Below are 17,084 nucleotides of genomic sequence, written 5' to 3' on the forward strand. Positions count from 1 at the left end.
GTTGGACTGGCACCGATTGCAAATTAGGATACCCAAGACCTTTTTAGAACGTACTACCATTAACAACTCCTCCTATCCCAATTACAAGCGGCCAAACAACGGCCGATTCTTTCAGAAAGGTATAGATCGATTTGATAACGGTAGTGTTGTGCCTCACAATAGATTTCTATTGATGAAGTATAGGTGCCACATTAATGTTGAGGTGGCCCACAGCATCAGAGCTATCAAATATTTATTTAAATACATCTTGAAAGGCCATGATAGGACAATGGCCACGATTGAGTCTGAAGATACACGAGATGAAATTAAGTCCTTCTTGGATGCTAGATTCCTGAGCGCTCCTGAAGGTTAGTTCCTCACTGATATTATATTCATTTGATGTAGTTTTTGATTTGCTTTATTCAGCCATCTGGCGTTTGTTAATGTATGAGATGTCGGGGAGATTTCCGGCTGTTCAAAGGCTTAGCTTGCATTCAGAAAACGGTCAAACTATTTACTTCGTGGATGGTAACGGCCTACGACGTTCAATAGAATCTGGTCGAGCGGAGAGAACGACATTGACGGAATTTTTTCGACTATGCGAAGAAAATGTCAAACTACCATTTGCTCCTGGGACAGTACGGTCTCTTAAGTATCAAGAGGTTCCTAAACACTTCACTTGGGATGATGATGAAAGAACCTTTACCACTTGAAAGAATTCGGTTATCTCTATAGGCCGAGTTTACTTCGCAAATGTAAAGCGTGGGGATGTGTACTTTTTGCGTTTGTTGCTTTGCCATGTGCCCGGACCTACGTCATTTTCTTACCTACGAACAGTCAACGGTATCACTTACAATACTTTCTGTGAGGCAGCAGATAAACTCGGGCTCTTGCAAGATGACAGAAATTATCACGAATCTCTGACTGAGGCGGCCAGTTGGAAAACAGGAAAACAATTACGTCATATGTTTGCTATCATATTATGTCATAGCTCACCATCTAATCCGCTTGCTTTGTGGGATGGTCATGCCGATGACATCTGTGATGATTGTGAATATCAAATCAAGCGCCTGAATCCTCATGCCAGCCCATCCATCGCTCATATTCATAACTATGGTCTTCACCTGCTCGAAAAAACATTATTCAAGATGGACACCAATTTGGAAGAAGTTGGCATGCCCCCAGTTGATCGGTTCTTGTTATTCCAACTTGGGTTACCCGATGATCATAGGCTAGATGTGGATAAGGGAGTCGATCCATGCGAAAGCGCTAGAAAATACAAGTCAATGTTGCGATCTCTGACGGTTGAACAACAGCGAGTTATCACTCCAATTCGAGCGGCAATTGACTCCAACCAACCATACATGGCGTTTTTGGATGGCCCTGGTGGTACGGGTAAGACATTCTTACTTAATTGCATCTTGCATTACTGCAATGCAAATGGTATCGAATTCCAGGCGGTTTCGGCGGCAGGCATTGCTTCTTTGCTTTTGTTGAAAGGCAGGACTGCACACGGAGCATTCAAAATTCCTATCCCTATCTACGACGACTCACTTTGTTCGCTTTCTCCTGGAGAAAAGTTAGGACGTATCTTGATTGCAACCAAATTCATTGTTTGGGATGAAGTAGCCATGCAACATCGTCATGGTATTGAGTGTGTGGATCGTACACTTAGGGAGTTCACTGGTATTAATCTTCCATTTGGGGGTAAAGTAGTTCTATTCGCCGGCGATTTCCGCCAGACGTTGCCGATTGTTCGAAGGTCAACTCTACTGGAACAAGCCAAGGCTACCTTGAAGGCTTCTTATCTATGGAATGGAATGCACAAGTTTGCGCTATCGGTAAATATAAGGCTAGGTGGAGCCCTGGCTTCACCTGATAGGACTAATCTAGAGTTCGCAAAGTGGTTATTGGCCTTGGGTTCGGGAACTATGCAAGAATCTTTCGCTCAAGAGGTACCGCTATTACATTGCAACGTCTCCTTGATTCCTCCTTGCTCAATCATCGATGAAGACATCCTGGATGCGGAATACGGGGCGATACATGATTTGATCTGTTGTGAGAATTGGCGTGAGTTAACCGAGCTCTACTCAAGCAGGTGCCTGATAACTCCTCTAAATGCTACAGTAAATGCCTTGAATGCAAGAATAATGGATTCCTTACCGGGCCACAATCTGATCTCGACTTCGGTGGACAGGATAGATCCTTCGTTTTGTGATCCAGTTTCAATTGAGGTATTGAACTCCTTTGATTTCCCTGGATTTCCAGCACATAAACTCGATCTCAAAGTGGGGGCATGTGTTATGGTCTTGCGTAACTTACATCTAGCGGATGGACTGTGTAATGGTACACGTCTATTAATTGCGGAATGCAAATCAAATGCTTTGAATTGTCGTATCTTGACGGGCGAATTGAAAGGTACTGCAATCAGTTTACCAAAAATGTCATTACATCATCAAGGAAATGAAGAATGTCCAATTCCCTTTTATCGACATCAGTTTCCTATTATGCCTGCTTTCTGTATGACTATCAACAAAAGTCAGGGTCAGAGTTTGCATAGAGTGGTAGTGCTTCTACCCAATCCCGTTTTCTCACATGGTCAGTTGTATGTTGCGTTGTCTCGCTGTACGACTGCATCCAGCGTGCAAGTATGTTTACCGTCAAGTCCGGAAGGAGTCTCTACGACAAACATTGTTTTTCACCCGGTTTTAGAATTTTGATGACTTCATTGAGGTGAGCAATATCTTTCTTTACGTTGAGTACACTCATAGCACTACTATTGCTGACAATTTTGCTCTCCTTATGTATTTCCAGTTGTTTATGATTACACCTGTGAGATGTCTTGCAACTTGATTTTTGCTACTATTGTCGATTGTTTAAATGGTCAGGTTGTGCTTGTGCATTGAAATCGTTTTCTTTGGGTATGACTGACAACTCATATCTCTAATAATATATATAATCTCAAAAGTGGCCGTGCTTATGGGTTCGCGCGCCTCTATATGGCATTACTTACGCTGTGTCAAATATGTGATTTGTTATTGTGGTTGGCTGGTTACGTGTTCCCATGGTGTTTTTATGGTCACATTGTTTGTTGTGTGCAATTTCGATTAAACTGTGGTGTTGTTTTGTGACAATGTTGACACATTGGTTTTGCACTTTGAAAACGGGTGAGGTTGTATGTTGCTGCGTTTTCGTCATTGCTTAGAATGTATATGTACTCACGTACAAACTGGCAGGTTCAAGTGGAAATCATTGATATGGGCGACTTGGCCGACACTGATTACATCATTATAAATTTTTTATTGAGTGTGGTTGTACATTGACTGTGCGATTATGTGAGCGAGGTGTGAAAATACATTACCAGTGCATCACGTTACAGGTGGATCATTACAGATTCTGTACTGAGGCACGTGTAACACGACCAAACCTATTGTTGTGAGTGGAATACGATATTTTTGCACAAACCTAAACCTAGTGGAATGATCTGACGTTATTCACAAAGTACTACACCTGTTTTGGAGCTCAGATACAACTCGGAACCCAATTCTGTCTTCCATCAAGTTGGTTCTACACTCATTTTCTGATTTCGGGTTGTTGTGACTATAACAAAGCCTCTTATAAGCTGATTGTTTTGTCGTGTTGTGGGCCTCTGAGCTACGAACCGACACTGCATACGGCGGTTGAAGTGCTATTGTTATTCGGCAGGACAACTTGATTGATTAAATCGTTTATTGAACTCAACTACTGCCTGGTCTGACGAGTTTGTTTTCTGATCAATCCATTGTCATTTTCTTTACGTGATGATCAATTTCCTCATGTCACAAGTCAACTTAGCTGATAATTTGGGAATTTTTTTTTTCTTTTATTTGTTAGTCACGGTCTTATTAACGGCAGCCAAGTGGAACATCCTCTTAAGGTGGTTTGTCCGCTTGACTTACCCATCATTCTTTGTTTTTTGTTTTCTTTGGGTCTATGATAAAGTTGTTAATAACAATTCCGGATTTATTTCTAGGACCTCGTTTTATCTTAGTGTTATCTTTATTGGATCAAGATTAGCTGTACAGATTCGGTTTTTGTGCTGTGACCTGGAATTCTCTTCAAGTGTGTTGTGAGTTATTGATCTCTATTGAGCTACTTTCATAGCATCTGATCTTTGATTGTATATGTTTCATTTCGGGTGATGGTGTAACGCTGCAAGATTGTCTTCCATATTTACAGCTTCACAACTTTTTGCTTCTACTAGGCATTCTTAATCTTTATTGTATGTTTTTCCTTTTTCATATATTCATATGATCAATAACCGATGTTGATTGCTGATGATCCTACCTTTGTCATGAATTTTGCTTCCATTTATTCTGGGTTCTTGAATTACAAGTATGGGCCGTCAGCACAACAAAGAAAAGAAGAAACTGGCCGGAGTGTTCGTTCCTAATTATAAATCGAAAACAAAACCGAGTTATTCGAAGTATCAAGATGAAAGAACTATGCCGGTTGGCCTCGGAAGGCCTCTGTATCGTTATCATAGGAAGCGTAATGAATTAAAACATGAGCTATCGAGATCTTTAGGCCTGCCACCTGATACGAAATTCATCTTTCGAAGGAGGTTTGCTGATGATGTTGAATTGGAAGATGAAGATTTCATTGAAATACATCATGGCACTGTGGTTGTAATTGACAAAGATGACTTATCTTTGGTGTTGGTCGTGAGGTGTTCCTCGTTCAGCTCAATGCCAAGTGAGTTAAGGCAAGATTTCGATAATGTGATTTCGACCACTTTTCAACATGCTCAAGCTTGAAATAAATGCACGGTCAATGGAGCATCAAAGGAGAATGAGGATGATGATGAACATCATGTTTGTGGATGGATGGGTTGTTGTGGATGGAGGGGTGGTTCTGATCCTGGTCGCACAGCAGGTAAGTTTTTTTTTTGTACTATGTGATGGTTTGCTGGTTTGATATATCTGTTGTGCATAGGTACCTATGCGGTCAGCGCTTTTACTGCGTCCAGTGTGGACAGGCTACTCACCGATAAGGAGCGCATGGAAAGATTTCATTTTATCAGGGACTTTCTAGCTCGTCGATTTGAAAGCCTTTCTCTATCGGCTTTTAAAGCCAATGTTGCCTCGGCTTTGGAAGCAAATGTGCCAAGTTTCGATGATGTCGAGTGGCAGAATACTGCAAGTGGAAAGGTATTCGCTTCAAATTTGGTGGTCACTTGTGATGGTTTTTCTAATCGTCCTCATACGGACAAAGATCGAACTAGGTATGCATGGGGTTTGTGGAGTATGATCAATCGCCAGAGTGGGATGCCTATTGAAGCAAAGGATGCAGCTGAATTAGGATCTGTCAAAGGGGCGTGCTTTGTAGTTAAGCGTTTTGGTATTAAAGTAGCACTTAGCATATGTGATGGTACTTACGAAATGATATGGGATGTGAATGTAAGTGGTCTTATTTTGGTTTTAAGTATCCAAGTAAGCTAAGATTTGTTGTTTGTGTTCAGGTTCCCCATTACACATCTGCTTCGAAGGCGTACAATCCGGGTGGGAAGGTGATTGAGCATCAAGACTGTGCGGTCTCTCTATATGGCTCTTGTTGTCAGGTTGCGAAGTCTTTGGCAAATAGGATTAGGATACTAGAGAATGAACGGAAAAAGATGTCACCTCCGAAATGGGAAGCATTTAAAAGTGAGCGGGTGAAATCATATAATGATGAATACTACTTCAAAATGAAACGTCATCAAGCTAGCTCGTCTTAGGGACTTTTATACAATGTCTGACACTTCAGTTGTTCTTTGAAACATTTGATTCTAAAAATTTACTTGAGTAATACATTTTGCATTTGGTACTTGATTATGTTTGTTGATTCATTTTTTTGGCTTGTGGCTTGTTTTTACCTTGTGCGTTTGAACGTAAGGTAAGTGAGAACAAGATGGTGAGTTGCATTAAATCGACGCTTAATGCATATTATTTAAAGTACTTATTGAAATATGTATCGGTCGTTCTCAATGTAGTTTCTTAATTTGAGGGGTTCCCCAACATTGTTTATTATGGTCTGAATGAAATGCATTGCCCCAATGTTCTGTAAGCAACTTTTTTTGATTTCCCCCCATTTTCGACACTGAATGGATTGGGGCATGACTAAACGTTTGGGCGTCATATCTTCTCAATTTTCCAATGTTCAATCGAGTTCTGATGTCCTGCGATTTTTACATTCAACGCTTGAGCAAAGTAATCAGGCCTTTATTGATTATTTTCTCTCATAATGTCTCTCGCCAGTCTAACTTCCTTACCGGTTGAAATTATCGATTTGATCATATCTTACTTGGTATAAAAGCTCCCGTTTATACCTTCAAATGACAGCAACAGTGCGGATCTTACTTTCTTACAATTCAACTCTTTAAAACTTCTTCTGCCGTTGCAATTGCTGGGGAAGACTTGGGATATTGTGATCTTGTCATTTGTTTATGATTCTTTATATTTAATTCGATCTCTCAATACGCGAAACCTGGTAATCATGTGGAAGAATCCGAGTTCGAATGCTAGCTTAAACCAATTGCGAAGTCTTTGTTTATCTCAAGTCGAATTCATACCCGGTCCTGACAGCCTCAGTAATGAACTAGGCCAACATTTATCATCCAGTGCTAAAGTCTCTCTACGATCAGCAAATGTCAGCAAGTACATGATCCCAATGGAGATTGCGTGTGACGTGGTTAGCTTGTGTAGCAACACTCTGGTTAAGTTGAAAATGGATTTTGCTGGGGTGGTTGGCTTTTCGCCTGGGATGGTGGCTGCTATTGGCAAATCACACAATCTGAAGGTTCTGATCGTGCAGGGGAGCAACTCAAGGAGCGCAATCAATGACTGCAATTTGTTACGTCAAGTCCTGTGTGCAACAGCTAACTTGGAATCTCTCTCTATCCGATCCGCCTGTCTTGATAATCTCACGCTGCTAACTGGTTCATTACCGAAGTTGCGTCATTTGTGTGTGGAATGTGACCGACAGAATATGAATGCTCTTACGACTTTGTGTCAATCAAATGGAAGTAGGATCAAATTTTTTGAGTGTGTGACTCCGGATGGTATTGAACAATGTGGTGAAATGATTTTGGCATTGCGAAATTCTCTCGAAATACTATTTATTGAATCTATCGCGGATCACTTGCCTATCTTTGTGTGTAGTAAATCTTTCCCTTGGCTTTGAATTCTCAGATGCTTGGATTATAACTCTTATCAAGACAACCTCTTTTGGATGCATTGGCGTATGTTTGATGAGGTAGAGATTGTGATCACGACCTATGGAGGTGGTAGTGATTATTGGCGCAAAGCTTTAAAACAACTAAGGATTCGTAAAGTCAAGAAGCCTCGAAATTTCAAATACATTATCTTCACAACTTGGCATGGTTCAAGACAGAAGGATGACGGGTTAGTGAAATTATGCTCTCTTCAAGGGATCAAGTGTTTTTTCACGCAGCAATTGTTGCTGGAGAAACTTTTGGTGAGTAGTCCTTTGTTGTCATCCGGCTGAGCGATTGTGTTTAATGAGTAATGTCCACCTCCTTATATGACAGGCTGCCGGTGATTGGTTTGGAGATGAACCTGGTTTCTGATCTTTGTTTCATGGTTATTGCTAGGTTGAAATTCGTGAGGTTTGTGCCCTTGTCTTTTTTACATTGCTTGTCATACTTATGTGAATTCTTTTTGTATGTAGGATTGGGTGTATGAATTCAAGTATTCATTCGAGTCATTTTGTATCTCAGCCCACCTGCATAATGCGAAATTCAATTGGTAAACTTATGCAAGGGTGATTCAGTGGTGTGAAGTATGAGCTACATATATTTTTACATATATGAATCATGTATCCCTAACGTGGTCGTGCCTTTAATTCATATCAATACTGCATTTGTACATGGTGTTTGTTTTGTACTACTGCGTGCAAATGTGGCTGGCTATGCAGCGGGTTCTTTTGTGCACAAAAAAATTAATCTAATGTGTTGCACATTGTGGTTTTGTGACTTATTTGAGGGGGCCTGAACTTGTAGGTGACATGGCGGCGCAGCCGCCAGAGCGGCGCCCGCCGCCAATCCGCTAGTCAGCTTTTAAAGGGGATGATTTCTATTCTCATCATGTTAAGTGTTTGTAAGCACTGCCAACATACTTGCCTTGGGTTGAGAAATCCGAGGCATCATCGGATGCATATCCTCGGATAAATCCTGTCCGAGGTTTCAATCCAAGGCAATCTTATGCGTCATGAATTGGCTTGGATCAAATCCTCAGACAAGAGCTGCCCGGGGGCATAGACCCGAGAATACCTCGGATTGTGAGATCCGAGATAAAAATCTTGGCAGTGAAGGATAGATCTAAGCTAGAATACACCACAAAAAACCTCCACAATCAAGGGATAGAACTACAAGACTCAAAGAACAAGCAGGAGAGATGAGCCAAACCGTATTTAGAAAGAATTCTGAAATCACAAATTTTCAGCGAGAATACTCTGACGTGCTGGAACAAAAGAAAGCTGTAGACCAAAGCCTAACTGAATCAAAAGTTGAGAACACAAATCTTCAGGGCCAAATTCAAGAACTTTGCAAGAAATTGAAATCTCAGTTGAACATAGAAAGGAGTCAAGAGACCCATCAAGTGGATTACAGGAAGCTTCAAGAGAAGTGTGGGATGCTCCAATCAGATGTTGAGCATTGGAGAAATCAGAACTCTGCGTCCACTCTCAAAGCAATCCTCTAGGTGACCATGTTTCATTGCATGGTTTGTGATTTTCAAGCACCATCTTTGCTCTTACCTTGCCTTGTGGTGAGGTAAGTGCGGTATGGGAAAGTGCCCGCAGGGGGCCTCGAGGTTTTCAAAAACCAAACTTGTGGTTTCTTTGTACCAAAACTTTGGTTTGATGAAACCAATGAGTTGGTTTGCATTGCCAACTCATTGGTTTGTCACTCTTTCGGCCGGATATTTTTAGTGTATATGGGGTTGTCTGCTTCCCCAACTCCAAGATGGTATGGAGTAGACATGCCGTTCTTAGCCGGGCAGACCACCCCATATACTGCATGTATTGCCATGTGAACCTTGTATGCAAATCTCACTGTTTAGCAAGCATGGGACTTTGCACATTCTTGATCTACAAGCTTTGTCTCATGTTTGTATGGTCTTCAAACTTAGTTTTTTCACTTCTTCCACCATTTCAATTCCGTACTTTGATTGTTTCCAGGAACTTCCTTGTGGCTTCTTTTTCTTCTTACAAGAACTCTTTTATATAGCTTCTAAATGACTCAGCTTCCCAACGTCCTACTCTCTTTATCCTTTTTTCTGAAGACCCTGAGTATGGTCGTAACAAAGCACCTCCTACGCAGAACAAATGTCTTGGCAATTTTTCCAATGAAGATCTACCCCAAACCCTCTCCACTTCTCTGGCAAAAATCTCCTTAGATAGGATGCCTTTTACCAATTAAAAAATAATCTTTTTCTTCCTTCAAATGGGTCTGCTAACATTATATGTTTTGAAGCTTTCACTGGATCCAATACTGATGGCTGAGTTTGGAAATGGATTATTCTTATTTCATTTGGAGCCGTGGTTTTCCCTCTCCTCAAATGAAGCCTGGCCCATTCTCCATTCTCCAATTGATTGAATTCTACATGGTGGTTCAACAATGCTCCCTCTTTCCTTGTCTGAAAATTTTGCCCAATTGCATCATCACCCAGAACGCCACCAATCCAATATCTGCTACTGAAGTTTGTATTTCAGATTTCCTATGTGATTTCAAAAGAAGCTGATAAAGTTGTTGAACTGTGACTGGTCCTTTACTAGACTCTAGGATTACACCTTCTTCTTCTTTTCGTGTTGCCCTCAATAGCATCTTCACTATATCAGCATCAAGTTTGATCTTCTTTAAGTGTTTGACTATATGCCAAGCATTGATCCCATCCAGGTACTTATCTATTGTGTTTGCGGTGATTGATTTCTTTGGAGAATGAGGTATGTCAACTTTACTTCTACCCGCCCACATTACAAAACCATAAATTTCTTGATTGCTAATCGGCTTTCTTTCATCAAACTCTCTACCAGTTGATTTGATGTATTTGATATATTCAGATAAGCCTGAAGAGTATCCTGAGAGGGTTGCTCTAACCCATCTTCCAAGTGCCAAATGAGCTCCTGGTCTTGTAGCTTTCTTTGCAGCTCGGCCAAAGTATCCCAGTACATCATACGGTTGCAGATGCTTGCGTATTTGTCTTGTACCAGCTAAACAAGGCATCTGGAATGACTTGGTTTGGTAATAGTCAAAACGACTCTGTGTTATCAAGTTTTTCAACTATGCCCAATCTCAGTCTCTTTTCAAATCCCTTTCTTGTCAAGACTTATTTTCTCTCTCATTTAGCCATACTCTTACAAGAACGCCTTAAGTTGAACATTTGAAAGCTGATCAACTTCTTGTGTACTGTCAATCTACAGGGACCATGCCTGACACATTTGGAGTATGCATTACATCATTTCCAACAAAAAGGAAGTTACATTTGTATTAAAAAAGCCTCTCAGTCCTCTGGTAATGAAATTGTTATCTCATTCTCTTCTGTCTTTTTTGACGTCTTTCCTCTTCACAATGTGTCTGCTGCATTATTCACTGACACATCCCTTTTTGCAGTTATTGTGTATTGTTTGCTAATGAGTCTGTCTTGGATTTTCTTCCATTCAGCATTTAGAAGAGGATCTCTTGACTTCCTGTTTACAACAGCATTTTCCGTTACTGTATTCTCTGTAAGTACCAGATAATTCCTTCCTTCCACTGTTTCTAACCTCTCAATCATTAACAAGCCTAATCTGATTGCTACCGTTTCAGCCCAAGCAATCCCTCTTTTATCTCCTTTTTTTTCTGGATCTTTCCATGTAGGTTTTAATTCAAATTGAGACCATTGCTTTCCAACTATTATTCCTATGCCATACGGAGTTGACACATCTCCTACCCAACCGACATTTTGGATTTCTGGTTTTGGGATTACCCTTAAATAGTCTGCTTTCCGTAACATCTTTAACCAGACGCCCATGTCTTTCCAAACCTTGTCTGAAATTGGTCTAAGTGCGAATTTATTCCCCCATGTCTTTAACATTCTATAAGTGGCTATGTATAAACTTGCATCTGAGGAAATGCAAATGTTATATGATTTAATCTGCCTACCAGCACCTCCATTTTCTTGAAGGATTGTTGTCTTTCTCATATATATTCTTCAATCTGTTCTATTCTTAGATCAGTTTTTCCTTCTGGAAACCCAACTGTTTTATTCTCTCCATTCCAAATAAAACCTAGATATTTTTGTTTTACGTCAAATTCTCCCCATTTCTTTTCATTTGTTTCAACACCCATTTCTTGGCTGGCTTCTGCCTTTTTTTTCATGGTTGTTTTATTTTATCCGTCCGCCTGTTTTACAAATAGGGTGTTGTCTACCCATCAAAAACTTTCCAGCAACTTGAATTTCCGCATCATGACTTCCTTCCAGGCTTCTTCCGCTTCACCAAACTCGCCACATCCTCCGACACCTCCGAACTGAACCTTTGTATTGACATAAAGCATGTTATTGAAGCCTAGAACCATCTAAAACACCATTGATCCATTGCTACTGGTATTTTCTGGTAGGCCTTGACCCAACCAAAGACTCCTAAGACTAACCTCCCTTCATACCACATAATAAAGTAAGCTACTTTCTTAAAATCATCCCACAATGTTTCACAGTCGTCTTTATTGGCACGGAAGTTTACTGATTCCATTTCTGGGTGGTTCTTTGGGTACAATGGATTATTGATCAGTCTGAAAGAGCTGTCACCGTTGATTACCGCACCTAAAGGGTTTGTTCAAAAAAATCCAAATTTTTGATAAGCTTCTTCTTTAGTGCATGGACCAAACAGTTTCCCCCTTTCAATTTCTTTCTGGAAGTTTTCTTCAATCTTTTCTTTTGCCTGAAGTGCTGATTTTTGTTTTCTGGGCAGTAATACCTCATTCCTTTTACTACCACATTTTCAATACCTTGGCTCAAACCGTGTTCAAAACCTTGCAAAATATGCTTATATTTCACTTCTATGCCGTACTTTTGTAATTCAGACTTCCAAACTTTCAAGTTCATTTCACATGATGGGCGAATTGGCCATACTCTACCTCTTCCACCTACCGGCTCTTTCTCCAATTGAACCAGTGGATGAGTACAGGATTGACACTCAGGTTCACTTATGATGCAGGATAGTCAATCGGCAAAAAACAGGCAGGAAGGCAATTTCCGAAGATTAAGGCAAACATCAACTGAATGTCAGTTACTTGCACGGGTACACATTTTGTCTTTTTGACTTTTTATTTCAAATGTTACAGAAATTAAGCCTTTCTGTATGGCTCACGCTCTTTTCCTTTGACAGGTTTTGCATCCTTATCTTGACAATCTGGGCTCCTGCTCTTGTCCCTGTGACTTATGAACCAATCACTGCTATAATGGTCCTCTCTTTTCCAGCTTTTACCATTGTCATGATGTCTTTTATAACTGCCACCACCTCTACCCCGTCTTCCATTGCCTTTGTAGCTACTAGTATTGGCGGGATGGTTCTTGGTGGTTCCAGAGGACTCTTTTGCTGCTGTTACGGACTTTGGTCAATTAGTAAAAGGGCATATATGGGCTTTAGGACGACCTGGTGCATAAGGGTTTGTTTTATAGTGTCTTTTGTTATAACTTTCAGCTGTGGTTTTAGCTTCTACTAACAGCTCTTCCTGAAGTTCCGCTTAATTTCCTACTGATTTATCTACAGTTTCACGCATGACGCCTTGCCTTACTAACCAACAATACCTGAAAGCTACCATCCACCCAAAGTCTTTACAAAGTTTCTTTACGGCTGTAATATGACCTTTGAACTTGTCTGCGACTGGTTTCCATCCGCACGATGTTAAATGATTACAGAACAGCTTGATGCAATCTCCCCATACTTCATAATCTATAGTAAGTTCTTCAACAGGTGCTTAGGAGAATGGTGAAAATTCTTGCGCAAACTTTTCTTGCCGTCTTCCAACCACTAATCACCTCAAGCGCAAATTGATCACATTATCAATTTACTAGGTCCAATCAAACTTCAAATTAAAATTAGATTTCTCACCAAAACCAAGATAAAGTTAAAAATTTTTCATCAGAACCTTATACGTGATCTTTCAAAACATCTACAAGAAATTCGAATTACGGAGAAATGGATAAAACAATGGAAGAAAGGTTGGCAAAAGCAGAGGCAAGTCTAGCTAGAGTAACCTGTGCAATGACAAATGCGGCCAACGCAACACCAACAACCAACGAGCCCTCTGAGACAGCTGGCCCAAGCGCAACTGTCAACCAAGCGGAGGCTCCTCCGACAGCGGTCAGCCAAGATCCAAAACCTTTGATGGGTGCGGAACCAGAAAGGCCAGCACCAAATGCACAGGCAACCGCAGAAGTCTTAGTCTTAGTGACACCAGCGGGTGGGCAATTGGAGACGGTGGTCAAGGAGGATCTGGATGGTGTGGCAATATTGGAACTTGAACTAAGATCCAAAACCAATGACAGCACCTGGGATCCACAGTCGCACATGAGCAAAGGGAAAGGCAAAAGGGAGGACACTCCAACAGAGGAGGAAAGCAGCTTACACTCTGATGACATGGAGCTGTGTGAGTACAGGCCACCTTTCTGCAAACTCCCCCCCCTTCATGAATTCTACTAGGCTACGCTACTCCACCATGTCCTGTTACACAACCAGCTAGGATACGACAAGCACCATGTGAAGTCAATGTATAGGCAGATTCCAAACACATAAGCAATGATGATGTCCAATGTATATCACAAGATATGTGTGGCAGTACCTTGATAAGTCCTTGTAAAGACCCTGTCAGTTGACACGGGCATGCTAGCCAGCTGCTAACAAGGTGTTGCTGGGAGGCTTGTGTTGCCAAGAGTGTATTCAAAGATTTCCTCTGAAGTTGGGTTTGATTGGAATACAAGACTTACATGTGTTGGTTTGTCAACTGTAACAGCCCACGTAGATTGTGTCATGATGCTGCAAGCAAAGGTCCAAGAGGTGTCTGTCTTTCAAAACTATGCGGAAGGAACGGCTCTCTTTGCACACCTGACAGAGCTTGCAGCCAGCAAACCAGTGGCCAACCAGGCTCAAAGCAAACACAGGAATAACGACAATCATCCTTGTGCAACCTCTAATCAGCCTAGTCCTCATTGGCTAATTCAAGAAAACCTGTCAGAGTTCTCCTTGGAAACCAGGAACGGGCCAATCAAAACATGGTACAGCCCGCCAAATTGAGGCCTGAGGCCTGAGGTACGGTCAACGGGCATACTGCTGTTGTAAAATTTGTCATCTGTGTCAAGTCCTTCACAGCTTAAGGAATAGGTGGTTAAGTGTTAGAACTGGTGAGGTTACGCGGTTAGAGTGTTATGTAGGTGGTGTAATGGTTGAGTGTCTTGGTGTCCGGTTTCATGTGATAAATAGGTATAGGATGTTTGAAGTAGTCCAAATCGAATACTTCATCAGGAATGTTCAATGGATTGGTTATCAAATATGAACAGAGTCTTTCCACTTTTAGAATAGTTCTCTTTGTCTATGCGTCTGGGTGCCTATGGAAGTGTGTGAACCCCTGTTTTGTCAAAAAAAATCATTTCCATGTGTGTGCAGATGTTTTTCATATATACCCTGACCCTCTCGAGCTCTCTCTTTCCTCCTCACCGTTGGAAATAGAAAGCTAAAGAGTAAGTCTTTTCATTCTACTTATTATGTTTAAAGTTACCTGGATTGTGCTCATTCTCTCAATTAGATCTTTTTGTTTCTCTTTCACATCCTGCATTCCTGCAGGTAAGGTGTTGATCCTTCAGCCAATTGTTCTTTCCTTCTATTTTTGAGAGTCTCATAGAGCTCACATCTCAAACCTGTCTGTCCAGGTTTTTCCATTTCTCTATTGCGTAGATTACTACCTTTGCTAAAACAGTTGCCCGGTCGACCAAAGATGAGAAGAGAAGAGAACCAAATTTGGCCACAGTCTGCTGCAAAGCTGCTGCACAGCTGACCAAAAATCAAAATCCGGTGCAGCCAAAAAAATCTTAGGGTCCCAGAACCACAGCCTTTATTCAACCCTACCTCATCCTCACTGTCACACCTTGACTTCTTGGTTTTGTTTTTCACATCACAACATGGCTTATTGTTATTGTTCACCCAACATCAAAGTCCTGGCAGTGATGTGGCGCCTATGTGGAATTCCTATGTCAATCATCCGACGTCGACTGAAAAAGCCCATCTCTCAATGGTCATTTCGGCAATGGATGGCTCTTTATCACCACACTCAAGTGGTAATATGTGATCCTCATGACTACAAGCAAAGAGGTCAACACCAAGTTATGAATAACAAGGCTTGTCAATTCATGGAAGGCATCATTGATCACTATCCGTCACTTTTCCTGGACAAGGTGCGGGAAAAGCTTTACAACGCACACGGAAAGATGCCCTCAAAAAGCACTATCCAACTTGAGCTTTGATCTTGCTGACTTATCAGCTTGAAGAAAGCCACAGTGAGCAATGTTTGGAAGAATATTTGGGCTAGACTCCAATGGATCCGTGAACACATGAACACTCTGTCTTATTTTAAGGTGTTTGCTGGTCCGTACATTATCTTCTCTATCTCATCTCCTTCAATCATTGATTTTTCTTATTTTTCTAGTTTGATATGATCACATCTGGATAGACAAGAGTGCTATTGTGGTTGAGATCTCCTACAAGTGCGTCAGCAAGCCAAGATTGGGTCACAAACTACTTGTGGTGTTCCCAAAATATATTGGACTTGCTTCTTGCTCCTCCCTGCAATTAGTTACCGTGGCATACTGGCTTTATTGGTGGTAGAAGGTTCTGTTAAAAGAAAAAACCTTGAACAGTCTCTTGAATACAATCTGGTACGTTTCTCATAATTCAAGCTCTTCAGCCATATTAATCTCCTCACTAACTTCTTGTACAAGATCTCAGCTCCCCCGCATGAATCAATACTCAACTCCCAACAGTATTATTGTTTTGGATGATGCATCAATCCATCACGGTGGCCACATTCATGAACTATGTGAAACAAAAGGTAAGGCTTCTTATTTACTATTTCTGTGTATGTTCTCTTGTGTGTTTTTACTTTTCACCAACCAGCTTGGTTGGTCGGTGTCCTCCTCCAATACCTACCAGCTTATTGCCCAGAAACGAATACGATTGAATTAGGATTGAATGTGCTGGAATACCGCCTTTGCAGGTCACAAATTGTGTCAGACCCCAGAAACCAAAAGGAACGGATACGTCAGGTAGCAATGTAAACATTCAATGCTACATTAACAAAGAAACTTGACCATTGCTCTGGATATTGGATGTTGCAAGATATACCCCACTCGCTACTTTTCTTGTTTCTGTTATGCTGTTCTCTTTCTATCATGATGTTGTCACATGTGATGTCGGCCCTGAGTACTAAACCAGAGTACCAATGGGCGACATATAATAAAAACCTTAAAAATAGCAATTACAACTCAAGGCTCAGTTTCAAGAGTCAAGTTACATACGATTTAGCATATGTAACATGTGCAGAACTTACATCAAAGGGTTTCAACACACATAACTTTGATGCGAACCAAAGCTACATATATTTCACAGCTGTAACACATATGTAACAAGTGAAATATACTTATAATCCAATAGGAACTGTCTTACTGTAATTAACCTAACCATAGAACCACGATTTGTGCGCACTTGTAGTCCAAAGATTTTCAAGGTTCAGACTATATAAACCCTGGAAATCCAACCAAATTGAGAGGAAGAACATCATCACATTATTATCCAACAACTACACGACTTTGCTTTTATTCATTGTCCTAGAACCTTTAAACTTTGCTTATTAATTACCAAACTTTAAAGGCCTGATTCTACAAACCTTGAAACTCAAACCTTGTGTCTTGTTGCTTATTCTGTGTGCTCATTCAACTTCGTTTCTGATTAGATTACTTGTAAGGAAGTAGTCCTTGGGTACTGCTTATATCAGATTTGAGATTCATCTGATATAAGAAACTCTAAATCTACGGGGAAAT

At 40.9% G+C, this 17,084-nt stretch overlaps 2 protein-coding genes across 2 annotated transcripts; both read left to right on the forward strand.

The window, feature by feature from the left end:
* Positions 1–6,492: 6,492 nt before the first annotated feature.
* Positions 6,493–7,585, forward strand: MELLADRAFT_60783 (uncharacterized protein; the record flags this gene model as incomplete). Its single annotated transcript, XM_007406692.1, has 3 exons — positions 6,493–6,959; positions 7,188–7,473; positions 7,547–7,585. The coding sequence occupies 3 exons, from the start codon at positions 6,493–6,495 to the stop codon at positions 7,583–7,585; spliced, it is 792 nt and encodes a 263-aa protein (XP_007406754.1).
* A 5,675-nt stretch (positions 7,586–13,260) lies between these two features.
* MELLADRAFT_103750 (uncharacterized protein) lies at positions 13,261–14,289 on the forward strand (the record flags this gene model as incomplete). The annotated part of the gene is made up of 3 exons (XM_007406693.1): positions 13,261–13,645; positions 13,699–13,755; positions 14,009–14,289. The coding sequence occupies 3 exons, from the start codon at positions 13,261–13,263 to the stop codon at positions 14,287–14,289; spliced, it is 723 nt and encodes a 240-aa protein (XP_007406755.1).
* Positions 14,290–17,084: the final 2,795 nt, after the last annotated feature.

The sequence above is a fragment of the Melampsora larici-populina genome (genome assembly GCF_000204055.1).
Source record: "Melampsora larici-populina 98AG31 unplaced genomic scaffold MELLAscaffold_7, whole genome shotgun sequence".
Taxonomy (NCBI): domain Eukaryota; kingdom Fungi; phylum Basidiomycota; class Pucciniomycetes; order Pucciniales; family Melampsoraceae; genus Melampsora; species Melampsora laricis-populina.